Source organism: Erythrolamprus reginae, chromosome 5 (genome assembly GCF_031021105.1).
Source record: "Erythrolamprus reginae isolate rEryReg1 chromosome 5, rEryReg1.hap1, whole genome shotgun sequence".
Lineage (NCBI taxonomy): Eukaryota > Metazoa > Chordata > Lepidosauria > Squamata > Dipsadidae > Erythrolamprus > Erythrolamprus reginae.
Genome location: NC_091954.1, coordinates 107,423,706 through 107,442,533, shown reverse-complemented (window position 1 = coordinate 107,442,533; position 18,828 = coordinate 107,423,706). Strand labels below are relative to the sequence as shown.

The 18,828-nt window shown below is 44.1% G+C and overlaps 1 protein-coding gene across 1 annotated transcript in view; it reads right to left on the bottom strand.

The window, feature by feature from the left end:
* USP13 (ubiquitin specific peptidase 13) overlaps positions 1–18,828 on the bottom strand; it is a 106,631-nt gene that overhangs the window by 75,078 nt on the left and 12,725 nt on the right. Inside the window, exon 2 of the mRNA XM_070753674.1 lies at positions 6,330–6,455. Coding sequence (XP_070609775.1) covers positions 6,330–6,455 — 126 coding nt within the window. The remainder of the gene's footprint in view (positions 1–6,329; positions 6,456–18,828) is intronic.

Here is an 18,828-nt window from a genome sequence, read left to right as displayed (position 1 = left end):
CGGACCGAGTGTCTGTATGGAATGTGTTTGAATTACAGGAAAGCAGAGAACTAAATGGAGTTTCTTTATTCATGAAATGATGCATTTAATAAGAGTTATTTGTAATTGCTAAATTTCTACCAGACACCAGAACAGTACCAACCTTAATTTCATTGTGTTTCCCACAGGACAGGGCTAAAGGGAGAAGGCATTGGTTCTAAATTATATTTCTCATAAAATGGTATGATTTTATGGTGACTTTCCCACTGTAGGGCTATGGATCTATTTTTAATTATTTGATTTTATTTCTTCTTTAATCACGTGCCACTCTTACCATACTCAATAATCATAGAAATATAGAAACATAGAAGATTGACGGCAGAAAAAGATCCTATGGTCCATCTAGTATGCCCTTACACTATTTTCTGTATTTCTAAAAACATGTAAAAAATTCTAACTTGATTCATATTCTAAAATCCAAAATCATTTAAAAAACCAATCATCCACATTTATCCTAACATTATAGTTTCAATCATATGCTGGGGTAGATGTTGAAATTCAGTGGCCCCAAGCCTGTCGGCAGGGATTCATTTTTAAGGCCCTACGGAAGGCTGGGAGGGTGGGGGCAGTATGAATCTCTGGGGAGAGTTGATTCCAGAGAGCCGGGACCACCACAGAGAAGGCTCTCCTCCTAGGCCCCACCAGGAGGCATTGCCTGGCTGATGGGACCTGGAGAAGGTCAAGTCTGTGGGACCTGCCCTATGCTATATTCAGAACCTTTTATTGACCTGTTTTCCATCACTAATTCTTTCATTATTGCTTAGCCAGAAACAATTAAATTGTGCTCTTCTCCTGAGTTTTTGAAAAGCTATAAAGGACCTTTTATAGCTTTTAGTCTGGCTTTGGGAATTTGATGTGCTATCAAGTTCTCTCCTGCAGGAGAATGTGAATCCTTCAAAATAGCCCTGATAAAATCAGAAAGCACAACTATGAACATAGCTATATTGCCATTGCAAAATTATACTGTTACAATCTTGCAAGATTGAAAGTATTTATCCTCCTTTTCTTTTATTCTCCAGAAAACTAGCAAAAGTTCCTTTCAAAATGCCTCGCATACCTCCCTTCGTTCTGTGGACTCAGAAATCTTTTTTATTGCTTGTTGACCAGTTTGGTTCTTCTTCCTGCCTCCCAAAGTCTTTCTCATAGACCATTACAGTATGTGAATTGCTGTTAAAGGTGTAGGTGTGAGTTTAAATGGACTCCAGAGGATGGTAGAGAACAGGAAGGCCATAGGGTTGCTATGGGTCGGACACAACTTTGCAACTAACAACAACAAAAACAACAACATCTGGAGGTTTATCTGTGTCCTTGGAGGTTATATATGTTCAGAGAAAAAACAAAAAGCTGAAAAAAGCACCTTTGAGACAACCATGACTTGGAGGGCTGAGAATCTCTATAGACTCATGGCCTTCTGGTTTCTACCCTGGTGTCTTAATAACTACCTACATCAAGCTGGTTCTTGTAAGCTACCCCAAACATATCATATAGATGGTACTATATAATAAATCTATGTTATGTTATGTTATGTTATGTTATGTTATGTTATGTTATGTTATGTTATGTTATGTTATGCATTGTGTTATATTGTAGTATATTATATTGTATTATATTGTGTTATATTATGTTCATAATATAATACAGATGATATTAGAGACAAATAACCTACTCTCTAACAAGCAGTTTGGTTTCAGGAAAAAAATGTCCTATAATCTGCAACTCCTACACTACAAAAACATATGGACCACACAACTCGACCAGGGTGAAGCAATAGACGCAATTTACATAGACTTCTGCAAAGCCTTTCATTCATGGTACATGACTAACTACTGTTAAAACTAAACTCTTACAACATTTCCAGATCCCAAGTCCCCATTTTTTCATACCTATTTCCTGTGTTCATGTCCACGTTTATACTTATACCTGTTATCTCGTACATGTTTTGATAAACTAAATAAGTTAATAAAATAAATACTTTGCTAGCCACAATACTGTTCCCAACTAAGATGCAGTTAGAAAACCTTGTCTGGTTTAGAGAAAGATGCTGTGGGTACATTAGGAAATAGTTGCTCTCCAAAGATTTCAATCAGACCTGACTGAATTGCATCTGTTTTTTTCAGTAGCAGTGAACATTTTTATGGACACAATGGCTAGTCTCATGCCTATTCTTTCTTCCTTTCATCTGAGTTCAGGATCAGCAATATGAGGCCTAAGGCTTAATAAATTTCAATTTTTACACAGGTGAAGTATGCCATCATATGCAAGTTAATACATCCTTAAATGATACATGTTTAATGCATCTATCCTTAACTGATAGATAAATATAAGGAAAGATATACAGCAGTAGTAAATCACATTTTTAGTTCCATCTTCCTTTTACTTGTACCCTTTATAATGAAGCAGTCACAGGTGCCCCTAATAAATACAGATAGATTGGCATGAAAAATATAAGAAATATTATTGCAAGAGAACCACTGAGCCTAAAGAGAGATGATGTGGAGGGCCTATCATTTATGGAAGAGGTGCTCCTTTATTATTTTATTTATGAACTATATACACTGCTGACTGTGCAACAGATCAGGAACAGCCCTAAAACAGAAGGGGAAAACTTATCGATTTCCACAATATGATTCTGAGCATGTACCCACCATTTTCAAAGAGAATAGCAGGTTTTGCTTCAAAGCCCTGATCATTATCGAAATGGAACCAGGGGGAACAGGAGAATGAAATCAAAGTTCTGAAGGATGAATGTGAAGTGAGACTGGCAAAGAAAGAGAATAAAACAAAATTGATGTCAGAATAGAGATGGATTACTCCCAATTCTGACTATTTCTATAGAACAGGTAGTAGGCTCACTGAACTGGGAGTGATTGCCAGTTGGCCATACCCCCGAACCAGCTCTAATGGTGGCACCATTTTGTTTTTGGCTTGGGTTTTGGCAATGCATGCGCACCCATGCGGTGTGGGAGGAAGCGAACCAGCAGCGAAGTAAGTTAGAACCCACCCCTATGTCAACACAAATTGTGGTAATTGCCAAGAAGAGAAGCCAAAGCAAAAAAGGTTGGGGGGAACTCCAGAAGGAAATTAACAAAGGGATCCAGAGAGGTGCTAGACAAGAAGCTAAGATCACTTTCAAAAGATCTTATAATTCAAAAAAGGAGATTATAACCTAAATTGGCATGCTAAAGGATGCAAATAGAGACAGTAACTGATTCTAAGAAAATCAAATATGCTGAAATATACTGAAATTATGCACAATACAGGTATCAGATATCCCAAAATATATTAGATAATATTCCCTATTTGCAAGAACATCTAGTGCAGAGTCTTCACACTTGGCAAGTTTAAGACTTGTGGGCTTCAACTCCCAGAATTCTCCTATACTCCTATGCTGGCTGGAGAATTCTGGGAGTTGAAGTCCACAAGTCTTAAACTTGCCACGTTTGGGGACCCCTGCAATTAAGTAACATGCTATAACTACCGTGTTTCCCCGATAGTAAGACCCCCCCGATTGTAAGACATATGGGGGGTTTCAGGGGGGTCGGCTTATATAAGCCATACCCCGAAAGTAAGACATATGTCTTACTTTCGGGGAAACACGGTATAAACGGTATTGCGGGGGGGGGGCGATGACATTGCTTCCAAGCTCCCCGCGCGCCCCTCGCCTTCGCTCGCCGCGGCCTCTTCCACCGCCTCTTCCCCTGCCGAAGCTCAGCTGCAAGCGGCCAGCGAGGCCACTTGCAGCTTCGCTCGCCTTCCAAGCTCCCCGCGCGCCTTCGCATTCTCCCCGCGCGCCTTTGCCTTCCAAGCTCCCCGCGCGCATTGCTTCCAAGCTCCCCGCGCGCCTTCGCTCGCCTTCGCTCGCCACCCGCCTCTTCCCCTGCCGAAGCTCAGCTGCAAGCGGCCAGCGAGGCCGATCGGATCCGAGGCGAGCGGCCGGAGCTGCGCCCTCCTTCGCCCGCCTCCTTTCCGCTCGCCTCGGAGCCGAGCGGCCTCGCTGGCCGCTTGCAGCTGAGCCTCGGCAGGGGAAGAGGCGGTGGCGCCGCGGCGAGCGAAGGCGAGGGGCGCGCAGGGAGCTGCGCCCTCCTTTCCGGCAGCTCCCTGCGCGCCCCTCGCCTTCGCTCGCCGCGGCGCCACCGCCTCTTCCCCTGCCGAGGCTCAGCTGCAAGCGGCTCCGAGGCGAGCGGAAAGGAGGCGGGCGAAGGAGGGCGCAGCTCCGGCCGCTCGCCTCGGATCCGATCGGCCTTGCTGGCCGCTTGCAGCTGAGCTTCGGCAGGGGAAGAGGCGGTGGCGAGCGAAGGCGAGCGAAGGCGCGCGGGGAGCTTGGAAGCAATGCGCGCGGGGAGCTTGGAAGGCGAAGGCGCGCGGGGAGAATGCGAAGGCGCACGGGGAGCTTGGAAGCAATGCGCGCGGGGAGCTTGGAAGGCGAAGGCGCGCGGGGAGATGTAAGACATACCCCCAAAGTAAGACACAGTGGGGCTTTTGGGGGTAAAAAGATAGTAAGACATTGCCTTACTATCGGGGAAACACGGTAGATGCTACCTCTGCTAGCTTGGTTGTGTTCTTGCAGATCATTTCATTCATTGTCTATGGAGATTCTCAGTCATCCAGGTCATAGTTGTCCCAAAGGTGCTTTTTCAAAAAGCAACTGGACTTTCTTTGTTTTTCTTTGAAGACATTTCGCTTCTCATCCAAGAACTGAAGAAGCAAAAAACCAGAAAGTCCAGTTGCCTCTTGAAAAAGCACCTTTGGGATTTCATTCATTGGGTAATGAAACATCTGCAAGAAAACAACCAAGCTCAGAGAACACCCAAGAAGTGACCATTCATGTCTGAACTATATTGTCTTCTATTAATAAAGAACACTTTTGGAGTCCCCATTGCTTCTCTTCCTTGATCTGGCCTACCCTGAATACATGGTACCCAGAACAGACCATGGTATTCAAAATGGGATCTATTCAATTCCAAAAAGAGAGGAATCATGACTGTCAATGCCCTATGACCAAGTTCCTCTATATCTATAAATCCAAGGAATACTCTATAATTCAGACCACATCTTGACAAAGTTTCCATTACAAAGATAGGCACTGGAAGAGGTTTGGGAAGCAGAATGTTCTCAATAGGTATTCAATAGGTGGGGGTCAGAGGTTGACCTCTAGGTTGCTCCCTTGTGGGGTGCCTCAGGGGTCGGTCCTCTCCCCCCTGCTGTTCAATATCTACATGAAACCGCTGGGTGAGATCATCCAGGGGCATGGAGTGAGGTATCAATCCGGATAAGAAGGAGTGGCTGTGGGTTCTGCCTCCCAAGGACAATTCTATCTGTCCATCCATAACCCTGGGGGGAGATTATTGACCCACTCAGAGAGGGTCCACAACTTTGGCGTCCTCCTCGATCCACAGCTCACATTAGAGAAACATCTTTCAGCTGTGGCGAGGGGGGCATTTGCCCAGGTTCGCCTGGTGCAGCAGTTGCGGCCCTATCTGGACCGGGACTCACTGCTTACAGTCACTCATGCCCTCATCACCTCGAGGTTCGACTACTGTAATGCTTTCTACATGGGGCTACCTTTGAAAAGTGTTCGGAAACTTCAGATCATGCAGAATGCAGCTGCGAGAGCAATCATGGGCTTTCCAAGGTATGCCCATGTTACACCAACACTCCGCAGTCTCCATTGGTTGCCGATCAATTTCCGGTCACAATTCAAAGTGTTGGTTATGACCTATAAAGCCCTTCATGGCATCGGACCAGAATATCTCCGGGACCGCCTTCTGCCGCACGAATCCCAGCGACCGGTTAGGTCCCACAGAGTTGGCCTTCTCCGGGTCCCGTCGACTAAGCAATGTTGTTTGGCGGGACCCAGGAGAAGAGCCTTCTCTGTGGCGGCCCCGGCCCTCTGGAACCAGCTACCCCCAGATATCAGAGTTGCCCCCACCCTCCTTGCCTTTCGCAAGCTCCTTAAAACCCACCTCTGTCGTCAGGCATGGGGGAATTGAAATTTCCCTTCCCCCTAGAGGCTTATAGAATTTATACATGGTATGCTTGTATGTATGAGTGGTTCTTTAAATTGGGGTTTTTTAGATTATTTTTAATATTAGATTTGTTTACATTATCTTTTTATATTGTTGTTAGCCGCCTCAAGTCTTCGGAGAGGGGCGGCATACAAATCTAATAAATAAATAAATGAACTGCCACAACTTTATAATGTCATTTATCAAATTCCACTGTCCAATATAAATGCTAAAGTAGTCATTTTTGAAGCAGCCTTCTGAATTCTTGGATAGAGGATCACTTACCTCTCTCATATGCCTCTTCATATGCAAATATACACATTGTCCTGTCTTGCGATAATGCCTTTCTACATGTTCCCTTCCAAATCCCAGGAAAGTATTCATGCAAACATAAAGGCCTCCTTCCGAATCCTGCAGAGAAGAACAGAAAATTATTTAGGGCATATTAGGGGGCACCTAATAGAATTCTTCAGCAATGTGAGAGAGATATGTTCCCCTTTAAAAAATCAAAGAATTGGAAGATATCTCAAATGTCATTCCCTCCCATCTTTCTGCCCCAACTCAGGAAGCTCAAACTGCCCAAGGATCTGCTGATAGAGTTCTACAGAGGAATCATTGAGTCTGTCATCTGCACCTCTATAACTGTCTGGTTTGGTGCTGCAACCCAACAGGACCGACACAGACTTCAGAGGACAATCAGAACTTCAGAAAAAAACAATTGCTGCCAATCTGCCTTCCATTGAGGACCTGTATACTCCACAAGTCAAAAAGAGGGCTGTGAAAATATATATGGACCCCTCGCATCATGGACACAAACTGTTTTAACTCCTACCCTCAAAATGTCGCTATAGAGCACCGCGCAGCAAGACAACTAGACACAAGAACAGTTTTTTTCCAAAATGCCATCACTCCACTAAACAAATAATTCCCTCAACACTGTCAAACTATTTACTAAGTCTACACTGCTATTACAGTACTACTAATTTTTTCTCATCATTCCTATCACCCATTTCCTCCAACTTATGACTGTATGACTGTAACTTGTTGCTTGTATTCTGATGATTTATATTAATACTGATTGTTTCCTGATTGCTTTTTTGACCCCTATGACAATCATTAAGTGTTTGTACCTCATGATTCTTGACAAATGTAACTTTTATTTTATGTACACTGAGAGCAGATGCACCAAAGACAAATTCCTTGTGTGTTCAATCACACTTGGCCAATAAAGAATTCTAATCTATTCTATTCTTTGTCAATGGGCCATCAAGTCCTGAGCCCAGCTCACTCATTCCCCCCACCTTTGTCAATGGGAAGTCTACTCTAATCTACATAACAGGCATCTACAGGAAGAACCATAATAGGAATCCCAAAGCCATCTCATCTCAGAAGTTTACATCAGCCACGCCTGGTGGGACACAGACAAAAGCCTACAGTGTTAGCTATGACCCTCATCCCTTGGGAGTCAGACAGCCAATGGGATACATTTCTTACACCCTTTTCTTCACCCAACATCTTGAAACATGTGATCACCTTTGCTGTTCAGGAACTCAAGCCATTTGCTCCTGTCCACCATTAAACCATCTTTCCAAATAGCCTCCATGCTTCCAGTGTCTTTTTCCCCACTTGGAACTGAACTTGCTCCTAATGTCTCACTTTCCTACAGTTTTAACACTTATTCTAGTTCTATTCCTTTTTGTATATGACAATCCATTCGAAGACTGGTATAACATCTCCCTCGGTCTTCACTTCTTTCCTACCTTTAACTATTCCTAGATGACTTGGCTGCACCTCTCATAACTATTTTGTAAGTCTCTTCTTAAAACCTGCACCTGCTCAATGTTATTGTTTGTTGTGGTGCCTGGAACTGGACACCCATCTTCCAAATTCAGCCTGACCAAAAAAGAATACAGTGGTACCTCTACCTACGAACGCCACTACTTATGAACTTTTCTAGATAAGAACCGGGTGTTCAAGTTTTTTTGCCTGTTCTCAAGAACCATTTTCCACTTACAAACCAGAGCCTCCAAAACTGTAACCGGAAAAGGTGGGGAGAAGCCTCTGTGGTGCCTCTCTTGGAATCTCCTGGGAGGAAACAGGGCCAGAAAAGGCAGGGAGAAGCCTCTGTGCGGCCTCTCTAGGAATATCTCCTGGGAGGAAATACAGCTGGAAAAGGCATGGAGAAGCCTCCGTGGTGCCTCTCTAGGAATCTCCTGGGAGGAAACAGGGCCAGAAAAGGCGGGGAGAAGCCTCCGTGGTGCCTCTCTAGGAATCTCCTGGGAGGAAACAGGGCCAGAAAAGGCAGGGAGAAGCCACCGTGGTGCCTCTCTAGGAATCTCCTGGGAGGAAACAGGGCCAGAAAAGGCGGGGAGAAGCCTCCGTGGTGCCTCTCTAGGAATCTCCTGGGAGGAAACAGGGCCAGAAAAGGCAGGGAGAAGCCACCGTGGTGCCTCTCTAGGAATCTCCTGGGAGGAAACAGGGCCAAAAAAGGCAGGGAGAAGCCTCTCTAGGAATCTCCTGGGAGGAAACAGGGCCTCCACCCTCCCTGTGGTTTCCCCAATCACACACATTATTTGCTTTTACATTGATTCCTATGGGAAAAATTGCTTCTTCTTACAAACTTTTCTACTTAAGAACCTGATCACGGAACAAATTAAGTTTGTAAATACCACTCTATATCCTATGACAGTGATGGCAAACCTTTTTTGGTTCACGTGCCCAAAGGTGTGTGTGTGTGCCTATGCTAGTATACATGCATGTGTCCATGCCCATTCCCTCCCCCCACCCACACATGCGCTGCCCTGCTCATGCACACAATCCCCACCATCCTTGTGCATTCGCACAGGCCTCACTAAAGCCTAAGATAGTGAAAAAACAGCCAAATTGGTAAACCGGAAGTTCAGAAAAACAGACTTCCGGTTTGCCCTTTGTGCCATTTTTCGCACTCCAGAGCCTTCGGGGAAGCTTCCTGAAGCCCTGGAGTGCGAAAAACAGCACAATGGGCAAACCAGAAGTCCATTTTCCAAACTTCAGATTTTGGGAACAGGTTGCAAATCATTCAAAGGAAATAGAACCAATGCACAGCTTTCCTGCTCACTAAAGACAATCACAGTGGAAATATCCAAAACCCTGTAATTCTGTAAAACCCTGTAAAAGACATTTCCTTGCAAATTTTGATTGCAAATTTTTCTTGTGACACCAACTCCTACATTATGAACCTTAAGCATATTTGCTACAGAAGAAGCTCAAACTAGTAATAGTATTTGTACTCTCATTCTTGATATTCCAATTTCTGGAAGACTCACTTTCTAAAAGCATATTTGGGGACAAAGGAGTAGATGACTATTAGAATAATGATGCTGTTAGACAGTCTGGTTGAATATTATATGTGATACATTTTATATGTTTATTGCACAGGATAACACTGTATTATTTTCCTTCTGAGTTACCTGCAGCCTATTGGGATACAATAAATTTAAAATAATAATCCCTCTGAAATAGCATAAAAGCACTTGTGATAATTAAATAAATGCAAGTGACACGTAAATAATACTGGAGTAATTGTCTTTTTCTTCTTCCTCAGCAATCATCTCCTAATTGCCGCTAACATTTTCCAGCAGATAATGTGGCTAAGAAAACTGATAGAAGGCTTAAAGAACATTAAAAACATTGCAAGTATTTTGGATTTAGTCCTTTAATAATTCAGATTTTGACATCAAAGTTATGGCCTTTTTTTTTGTATGTGTTATGTCGGGCTTCTCGTTAACAGCCCCCAGTGAAAGAGGAATGCAAAGTCAAACACACATACAACGACCAGAAGAAATAAAAGTAGTTTATCTGAAACAGTGTTAAAAGCACACATGTTTAAGCAGAGTCAAATTTCTCTCACCTAGATTACAGTTCTGGAATGTGGTCAAAAGCAGGAACAAAAGAGAACAAATTAAGGCAGCTGTGATTCCTTACAACTCCCCCTTCTCTGAGTCCAAAAGAGTTAACTGTGAATTGTCCAAAGAGTCAACAGAAATCCTGGAATAGTCCAAACCTTGGCAATGATCCTTCTCCAAACAAATAAACGCCCACATGTGCACTCTCCAACGCCCGTAAGTTATCATCAACCCCATTAACCTAATTGCCTCAGCAACAGGTGTTCTCCCTTATCTCCGACAATACCTGCGCAGTTGGTCCCTTCTAGCCATGAGCCTGCGCATTCGGGCATCTATCCACCGATCTTCCTCCGAGTCTGATGACTCACTAATGGGGTCATTAACTAATGGGCTGGCTGCACCGATCTCTCCGTCTGATTCTGCTTCCACACCGTCTGACCCTGACAATGAATCTTCACTATCAGATGCTGCTGGCAATAATACAAGTCTCTGTGACCCTGAAGATTCCCCTAAACCAATGTTGCAGGAGCTGGCCCAGAGTCAACCACAACAGTATGTAGGTTTTGTTCTTTGTGCTATAATATTGCCTTTAAAATTATTGCATTTGTAAGACATGAGACAACCACAGACTTCAAAACAATTAATAAAGGAAACCAAAAGGTGCTTTTTCAAGAGGCACTTTCTGGTTTTTCTTTGAAGGTGTTTCATTTCTCATCTAAGAAGCTTCTTCAGCTTTTCCTTTGTAAAGGAAAACAGCAAAGTCTGAACAACAGTACTTCCAAGCCACTCAAAAGATTTCTTTCTTTCTTTCTTTCTTTCTTTCTTTCTTTCTTTCTTTCTTTTGTCAAGTTCATATTGGTGGCATGCAAAGATATAATAATATTCATATACAAGATACTAGTAAAAAAGAAACATTAAGGACAGGGGATGGAAGGCACTCTGGTGCACTTATTCAAGCCCCTTACTGACCTCTTAGGAATCAGGAGAGGTCAACAGTAGACAGTCTAAGGGTAACGTTTTGGGGGTTAGGTGATAATACTACAGAGTCCGGTAGTGAGTTTTTGTGCATCAACTACTCAGTCATATTTCCTGCAGTCGAGTTTGGAGCGGTTTACATTAAGTTTGTATCTGTTCTGTGCTCATGTGTTGTTGTGGTTGAAGCTGAAGTAGTTGTTGACAGGAAGGACATTGTAGCAGATGATTTTATGGGCTATGCTTAGGTTGTGTTTAAGATGACGTAGTTCTAAACCTAGGATTGAAAGTCTAGTTGGTTAGGGTATTCTGTTGCGAGTGGAGGAGTGGAGGGCTCTTCTGGTAAAGTATCTCTGGACGCATTCTAGAGTGTTTATGTCTGAAATGCGGTGTGGGTTCCAGACAGGTGAGCTGTATTCAAGGATTGGTCTGATGAAAGTTTTGTATGCTCTGGTTAGTAGTGTGAGATTGCCGGAGCAGAAGAACATGACAAGAGAATCTCAAAGCTTGGTGAGAACGTGCATGTGTCATACATTTTTTTTTTTAAACTGAACTGTTCACAATGATGCCTCTATCAAGGATCCCATAATGGGAAACAGCGCATTAGAAAGCCTACATCCAAGTAGCTACAGGTAGTCTTTGATTTGCAACCACAGTAGAGCCCAAAATTCTTGTAGCCCCATGCAGAGTGCTTTACAGTCATCTAACATGCAAGGTTATTAAAGGATTTAGATCACTGCAGGCATTTTCTCAGGCCCAAGAATGGCTACAGCTGTCAATTTTATACAGCTGTCAAAAACATACAGCTATTCCAAGCCAAAAATAGGCACATTGCAGTCACCTGGGCCTCCTCCCCATGCTGTCCACCTGCTCTTTTTGGACAACAACAATTTAATGTAAAAGAAGACCTATTTCTCCGCTTGTGAATAGTATTCCATGTTTGTTTGTTTGCTTGCTTGCTTGCTTGCTTGCTTGCTTGCTTGCTTGCTGATTTGATTTGATTTGATTTGATTTGATTTGATTTGATTTGATTTGATTTGATTTGATTTGATTTGATTTGATTTGATTTGATTTGATTTGATTTGAATGCCGTCCCTCTCTGAGGACTCGGAGTGGCTCACAACAAAAACAATACAAATCCAATATTAAAACGATTTAAAACCCTTAATATAAAAACAATCATACATCTCCTACAGACCATGCGTAAAGTGGAAGCAGCCCAGGGGAATCAATTTCCCCATGCCTGACGATAAAGATGAGTTTTGAGGAGTTTGCGAAAGGCAAGGAGGGTGGGGGCAGTCCTAATCTTCAGGGGCAGTTGATTCCAGATGGTCGGGGCCGCCACAGAGAAGGCTCTTCCCTTGGATCTCGCCAGACAACATTGTTTCATTGACGGGACCCAGAGAAGGCCAACTCTGTGGGACCTAATCGGCCGCTGGGATTCGTGCAGCAGAAGACAGTCCTGGAGGTATTCTGGTCCGGTGCCATGAAGGGCTTTATAGGTCATAACCAACACTTTGAATTGTGACCGGAAATTGATCGGCAACCAATGCAGACTGCGGAGTGTTGGTATAACATAGGTATACCTGTGGAAGCCCACGATTGATCTCGCAGCTGCATTCTGCACGATCTGAAGTTTCTGAACACTCTTCAAAGGTAGCCCCACGTAGAGAGCATTACACCTCGAGGTGATGAGAGCATGAGAGACTGTGATGGGATTAAGTGCCCCTTTCCTGTTTTTAACATAGTAGGAACCAACTTTAAAGAAGGGTGCAATTAGATTTCATGTGTAACCTATTTTCAAATTGATTTTGTGGTTAAATCCTATTTTTCTATGTTCCCACATCCATATTTGATTATTACAACATCTTTAAGTGACTCCAGGATACACCCCAACTATCATAAATAGGAACCAGTTGCCCAGCATCCAAAATTTGATCATGTGACCACCACAGGGAGGATATTGGGGAATTGAAAGATTTATATTCCTTGCAGACTGCTGGTCATTTGTATCCTTTTAGGGGGTCCTTGAAGCACCTGGAGGTTTTTGGAAGTTTTTCTGTGTCCCCAAGGTCACCTGAGTGGTGCTCCTGGTTCCTGTAGTCTGCAATTTTTCCCTTTGGAAATCCATTCTTCACACACACACACACACACACACACACACACACACACACACACACAATTCAAAGGGTATTCATCCCAAATTGTATAGCTAAAAGTCCATAGCGATTTTCAGTCATCCAGGTCATGACTGTCATTACTCAGGTTAATTAAATGGTTAAAATACTGTTACATTTTCAGACTGAAGCACACAGGCTTCAGCCAGGTCCTCCATTCTGGAGGGAAAATACTGACTGCTGATTGGCTAGCCCAGGGATAGGCAAAGTTGGCTCTTCTATGACTTGTGGACTTCAACTCCCAGAATTCCTGAGCCTATCATGCTAGCTCAGGAATTCTGGGAGTTGAAGTCCACCTGCACTTACCTTTCCCTACCGGATCGGTCCTGGAGGCAAACAAAGGGGTGTGCACCCTCGCGCAAGAATTTCCTTCTGTACATGAGCAGAAGCAAAGGACTCGGCAAAAATTGCCAAAATCTTGTGCACATGTGAGATTTTTGCAATTTTCAGCAATTTCTTTGCTTCCATGCATGCACAGAAGCAAAGAAAGGCCAAAAATCTCCAAAATCTCATGCGTGTGAGCATCCTTGCATGAGATTTTTGCAATTTCCGGCGATTTATTTGCTTCCACACATGCGTGGAAGCAAATTCTTGCATGGAGGTGGGTGGGGGCATGCAGCGGGGATGAACAGATACGCATGCATCTTCATTTCCACTGCCGGATCAGCAATTCCAGACATACCTGATACAGCCTAATACTGTCCACCAGTGGTAGGCAAAGTTGACTTATCTATGACTTATGGACTTCAACTCCCAGAATTCCTGAGCCAATCATGCTAGCTCAAGAATTCTGGGAGTTGAAGTCCATATGTTATAGGAGAGCCAACTTTGCCTACCCCTGGGCTAGACTGTCTGGCAGATCCCTATAAAAGGGCTGGCTGTCAGACAATGCCTTTTCTGGGTTGTAAACACAGTGGTACCTCTACCTAAGAAGGCCTCTACTTACAAACTTTTCTAGATAAGAACGGGGTGTTCAATATTTTTTCCCCTCTTCTCAAGAACCATTTTCCACTTACATACCCAAGCCTCTGAAATTGTAACCAGAAAAGGCAGGGAGAAGCCTCTATGGGGCCTCTCTAGGAATCTCCTTTGAGGAAACAGAGCTGGTAAAGGCGGGGAGAAGCCTCTGTGGGGACTCTGTAGGAATATCCTGGGAGGAAACAGGGCCGGAAAAGGCAGGGAGAAGCCTCCGTGGGGCCTCTCTAGGAATATCCTGGGAGGAAACAGGGACGGAAAAGGCAGGGAGAAGCCTCCGTGGGGCCACTCTAGGAATATCCTGAGAGGAAACAGGGATGGAAAAGGCAGGAAGGAGCCTCCGTGGGGCCTCTCTAGGAATATCCTGGGAGGAAACAGGGCTGGAAAAGGTGGGCAGAAGCCTCCATGGGGCCTCTCTAGTAATCTCCTGGGAGGAAACAGGGCCTCCACCCTCCTTGTGGATTCGCCAATCACACCCATTATTTGCTTTTACATTGATTCCTATGGGAAAAACTGCTGCTTCTTACAAACTTTTCTACTTAAGAACCTGGTCATGGAATGAATTAAGTTTGTAAGTAGAGGTACCACTGTACTTAGTTTCCAAATACAGAGCTGTTGTTTCGAAGCCACTTTTGTCTGTCTCTTCCATTCACCCCATTCAACAAATACAATACACCCCTTCTTGCAGAGAGTCCCAGGTTAAGCGTCATTGCAAAACATGTACAACCTAATTCTCATTCTGCTTGTGCAGCAACACAGCCCTCAATCAACATAGATTTTACGTATCTTGGAAGGAACCAAGAAGAAAGTGCCTTGGTGAAGTTTTAGCTACGTATGGAGGGATGTCCTTCACCCCTTCGACCTTAAGCATTTCAATCCATAACATTGTTTTGGAATATTTTTGGCCTTCCTAATCAGTGCAGCCCCCCTATTCAGAGAGACCTGCTGGGTGACACTTGAGATATGAAGTGTGTGGGTTATAAATATAACCTATCTCCCAGCCAGATGACAAACACCAGGCAGCTGAGTTGCCTTTGAATGCTGTGCAGAACTTTTCATGGGCAAACTACAAAAACAATCTTTAAAAGAGGCAACCCTACAGCTAAAAGCAGAGACTCCTTGAACAGTATATTTTTACAGGCAGGTAATTAATGCATGAAAGGTGTAAATTAAGATATTTTACAGCCTTTCTTGCCACAATTAATTTAATTTGACTTTTAAGCCGCCCAACTCCTTACAGACTCTGGGTGGTGCATAGTAATAAATAGTATAACACAATACAAAATAGGCAAATAATAGACAGCATAATAAAACAGTGTAATATAACACAGTTGGACTCAAAAGATATTGCTGGAAAGTAGGTGGCAGATAGATAGCCAGAAGGGTCTTTGCTCAAGTTCATTTTGTGCACCTGTTGCATCCTTTCTATGATCAGAAGAACCTTCAAAAAATCACTTAGAAACATAGAAGTCTGACAGCAGAAAAAGACCTCATGATCCATCTAGTCTGCCCTTATACTATTTTCTGTATTTTATCTTAGGATGGATATATGTTTATCCCAGGCATGTTTAAATTCAGTTACTGTGGCTTTATCTACCACGTCTGCTGGAAGTTTGTTCCAAGGATCTACTACTCTGTCAGTAAAATAGTATTTTCTCACGTTGCTTTTGATCTTTTCCCCAACTAACTTCAGATTGTGTCCCCTTGTTCTTGTGTTCACTTTCCTATTAAAAACACTTTCCTCCTGAACCTTATTTAACCCTTTAACATATTTAAATGTCCCCCCTTTTCCTTCTGTCCTCCAGACTATACAGATTGAGTTCATGAAGTCGTTCCTGATACGTTTTATGCTTAAGACCTTCCACCATTCTTGTAGCCCGTCTTTGGACCCGTTCAATTTTGTCAATATCTTTTTGTAGGTGAGGTCTCCAGAACTGAACACAGTATTCCAAATGTGGTCTCACCAGCACTCTATACAGCAGGATCACAATCTCCCTCTTCCTGCTTGTTATACCTCTAGCTATGCAGCCAAGCATCCTACTTGCTTTTCCTACCGCCTGACTGCACTGTTCACCCATTTTGAGACATAAGAGACTTATGCTCTTATCTTGGTCATCTCACTATTGGATTATTGCAATGGACTCTATATGGGACTGCCCTTGAAGACGATCAAGAAGGTACAGATGGTTCAAAATGCAGCAGCACAAGTAGATCAGGGGTAGGCAAAGTTGGCTCTTCTATGACGTGTGGACTTCAACTCCCAGAATTCCTGAGCTAGCATGATTAGCTCAGGAATTCTGGGAGTTGAAGTCCACACGTCATAGAAGGGCCAACTTTGCCTACCCCTGAACTAGTCGATTGTTCTGTCAGGAAATTTCTCCTTATTTCTGGGTTGGATCTCTCCTTGATTAGTTTCCATCTATCGCTTCTAGAGTCTTTGAGCGAGTAAAACTGGTGGGTCAGGGGAAGGCAAAGCTAGCTCTTCTATGACATGTGGACTTCAACTCCCAGAATTCCTGAGCTAGCATGATTAGCTCAGGAATTCTGGGAGTTGAAGTCCAGCTTTGTCCACCCCTGGCCTAGATAAACTGGGATTAACACCAGACAATCAAGCAAAACACCTCTTTAATAAAGAAACTACCAAGGAGAAAACCACATTCCCATCAACACTGAAAGGGCAAGCTACTGTGTATAAACCAGAAGCTGATCCCACACTTAGTATTGATGCTGTTGCCTACTTGGGTAATGAAATGTCTAGCAAGCAAACAACCAGGCTCAGAGCACTAAGGATCCAGAGCTCAACCATGAAATACCTACATCAGTGATGGTGAACCTTTTTTGGTTCGCATGCCAAAAGGGAGTGTGTGCATGGGCACCCCCACGCTGCCCCGGCACATGCGCATAACCCCCCCATCCATGCACCTGCACATAGGCCTCACTGAAGCCTGGGATGTTGAAAAACCACGCTAACAGGCAAACCGGAAGTTCAGAAAAACCAATTTCCTGTTTCCAATTGGGCTGTTTTTCATACTCTGGGGCAGTAGTGGCAAACCTATGGCACGGGGGCCACAGGTGACATGTGGAGCCATATCGGCTGGCACGCAAGCCATTGCCCTAGCTCATCTCCAATGTGCATTTGTGTGTCGCTCAGCTGATTTTTGGCTTGCACAGATGCTCTGGGAAGGCATTTTTGGCTTCCAGAGGGCCTCCAGGGGGATGGGGGAGGGTGTTTTTACTCTCCTGTGGCTCCAGGGAAGCATTTGGAGCCTGGGGAGGGCGAAACACGAACCTACTGGGCCCACCAGAAGTTGGGAAATAGGCTATTTCTGGTCTCTAGAGAGCCTCTGGGGGGTGGGTGACAGGCTACAAGAATGGTGGAAGGTCTTAAAACGTATCAGGAAAGACTTCATGAACTCAATCTGTATAGTCTGGAGGACAGAAGGAAAAGGGGGGACATGATCAAAACATTTAAATATATTAAAGGGTTAAATAAGGTCCAGGAGGGAAGTGTTTTTAATAGGAAAGTGAACACAAGAACAAGGGGACACAATCTGAAGGTAGTTGGGGGAAAGATCAAAAGCAACATGAGAAAATATTATTTTACTGAAAGAGTAGTAGATCCTTGGAACAAACTTCCAGCAGACGTGTTAGATAAATCCACAGTAACTGAATTTAAACATGCCTGGGATAAACATATATCCATCCTAAGATAAGATACAGAAAATAGTATAAGGGCAGACTAGATGGACCATGAGGTCTTTTTCTGCCGTCAGACTTCTATGTTTCTATGTTTCTATGTGGCTCCGCGTTCCCACCTGTGGCACACGTGCCAGAGGTTTGCCATAACATCCCTATACAGTAATCTTCTTTTGAAAAGCATAGTCAGTTCGGTGTCTCTCCTTCACCTCTACCAACGCTGCAGGCAGATGGCATAGTTTTTTCCCAAACAAAAAGTTTCCCTTAGTTTCTAAACAATGTGCAACACATATTCCAAATTTTAGTAACCAGCTCCGGCTAACTGAAAATTCTACAAAAGGCATTTGACCACAGATATCGCAAACATTAATTACATCCCAAATAATCCCCTGCAATGCACATCAGTCCTTCACAGATTCCAACCACATCATTCATAATTATCCAGGTTGATGAGAGAGACAAGACTATGGGGGCCTGCATTGGCTGCCGATCAGTTTCCGGTCACAATTCAAAGTGTTGGTTATGACCTTTAAAGCCCTGCATGGCATTGGACCAGAGTACCTCCAGAACCGCTTGCTACTGCACGAATCCCAGCGACCGATAAGGTCCCACAGAGTTGGCCTTCTCCGGGTCCCATCGACTAAACAATGTCGTTTGGCGGGCCCCAGGGGAAGAGCCTTCTCTGTGGCAGCCCCGGACCTCTGGAATCAACTCCCCCCGGAGATTAGAACTGCCCCCACACTCCTTGTCTTTTGTAAATTACTCAAGACCCATCTATAACACCAGGCATGGGGGAGTTGAGACACCTTTCCCCCAGGCTTTTTTTATATTTGTGTTTCGGTATGTGTTGTGGTTCAGCCTGAGGCTGCTCAGGGACCCGCTGTGTCTCTGCTGGCTCCATGCCCAGAGGAGGATGACAGCGAAGAGGAGGGGGCTGAACAGTCGGACGAGGAGAGGAAAATCAGGAATGGGATGAAGGAGAACAGCATGAGAGCCCGGGTGGCGAGCGGGCGGGCGAGCGAGCGGGCGAGCGGCGAGCAGTGAGCGGGCGGGCCGCGAGCGGGCGGGCGAACGGCGGGC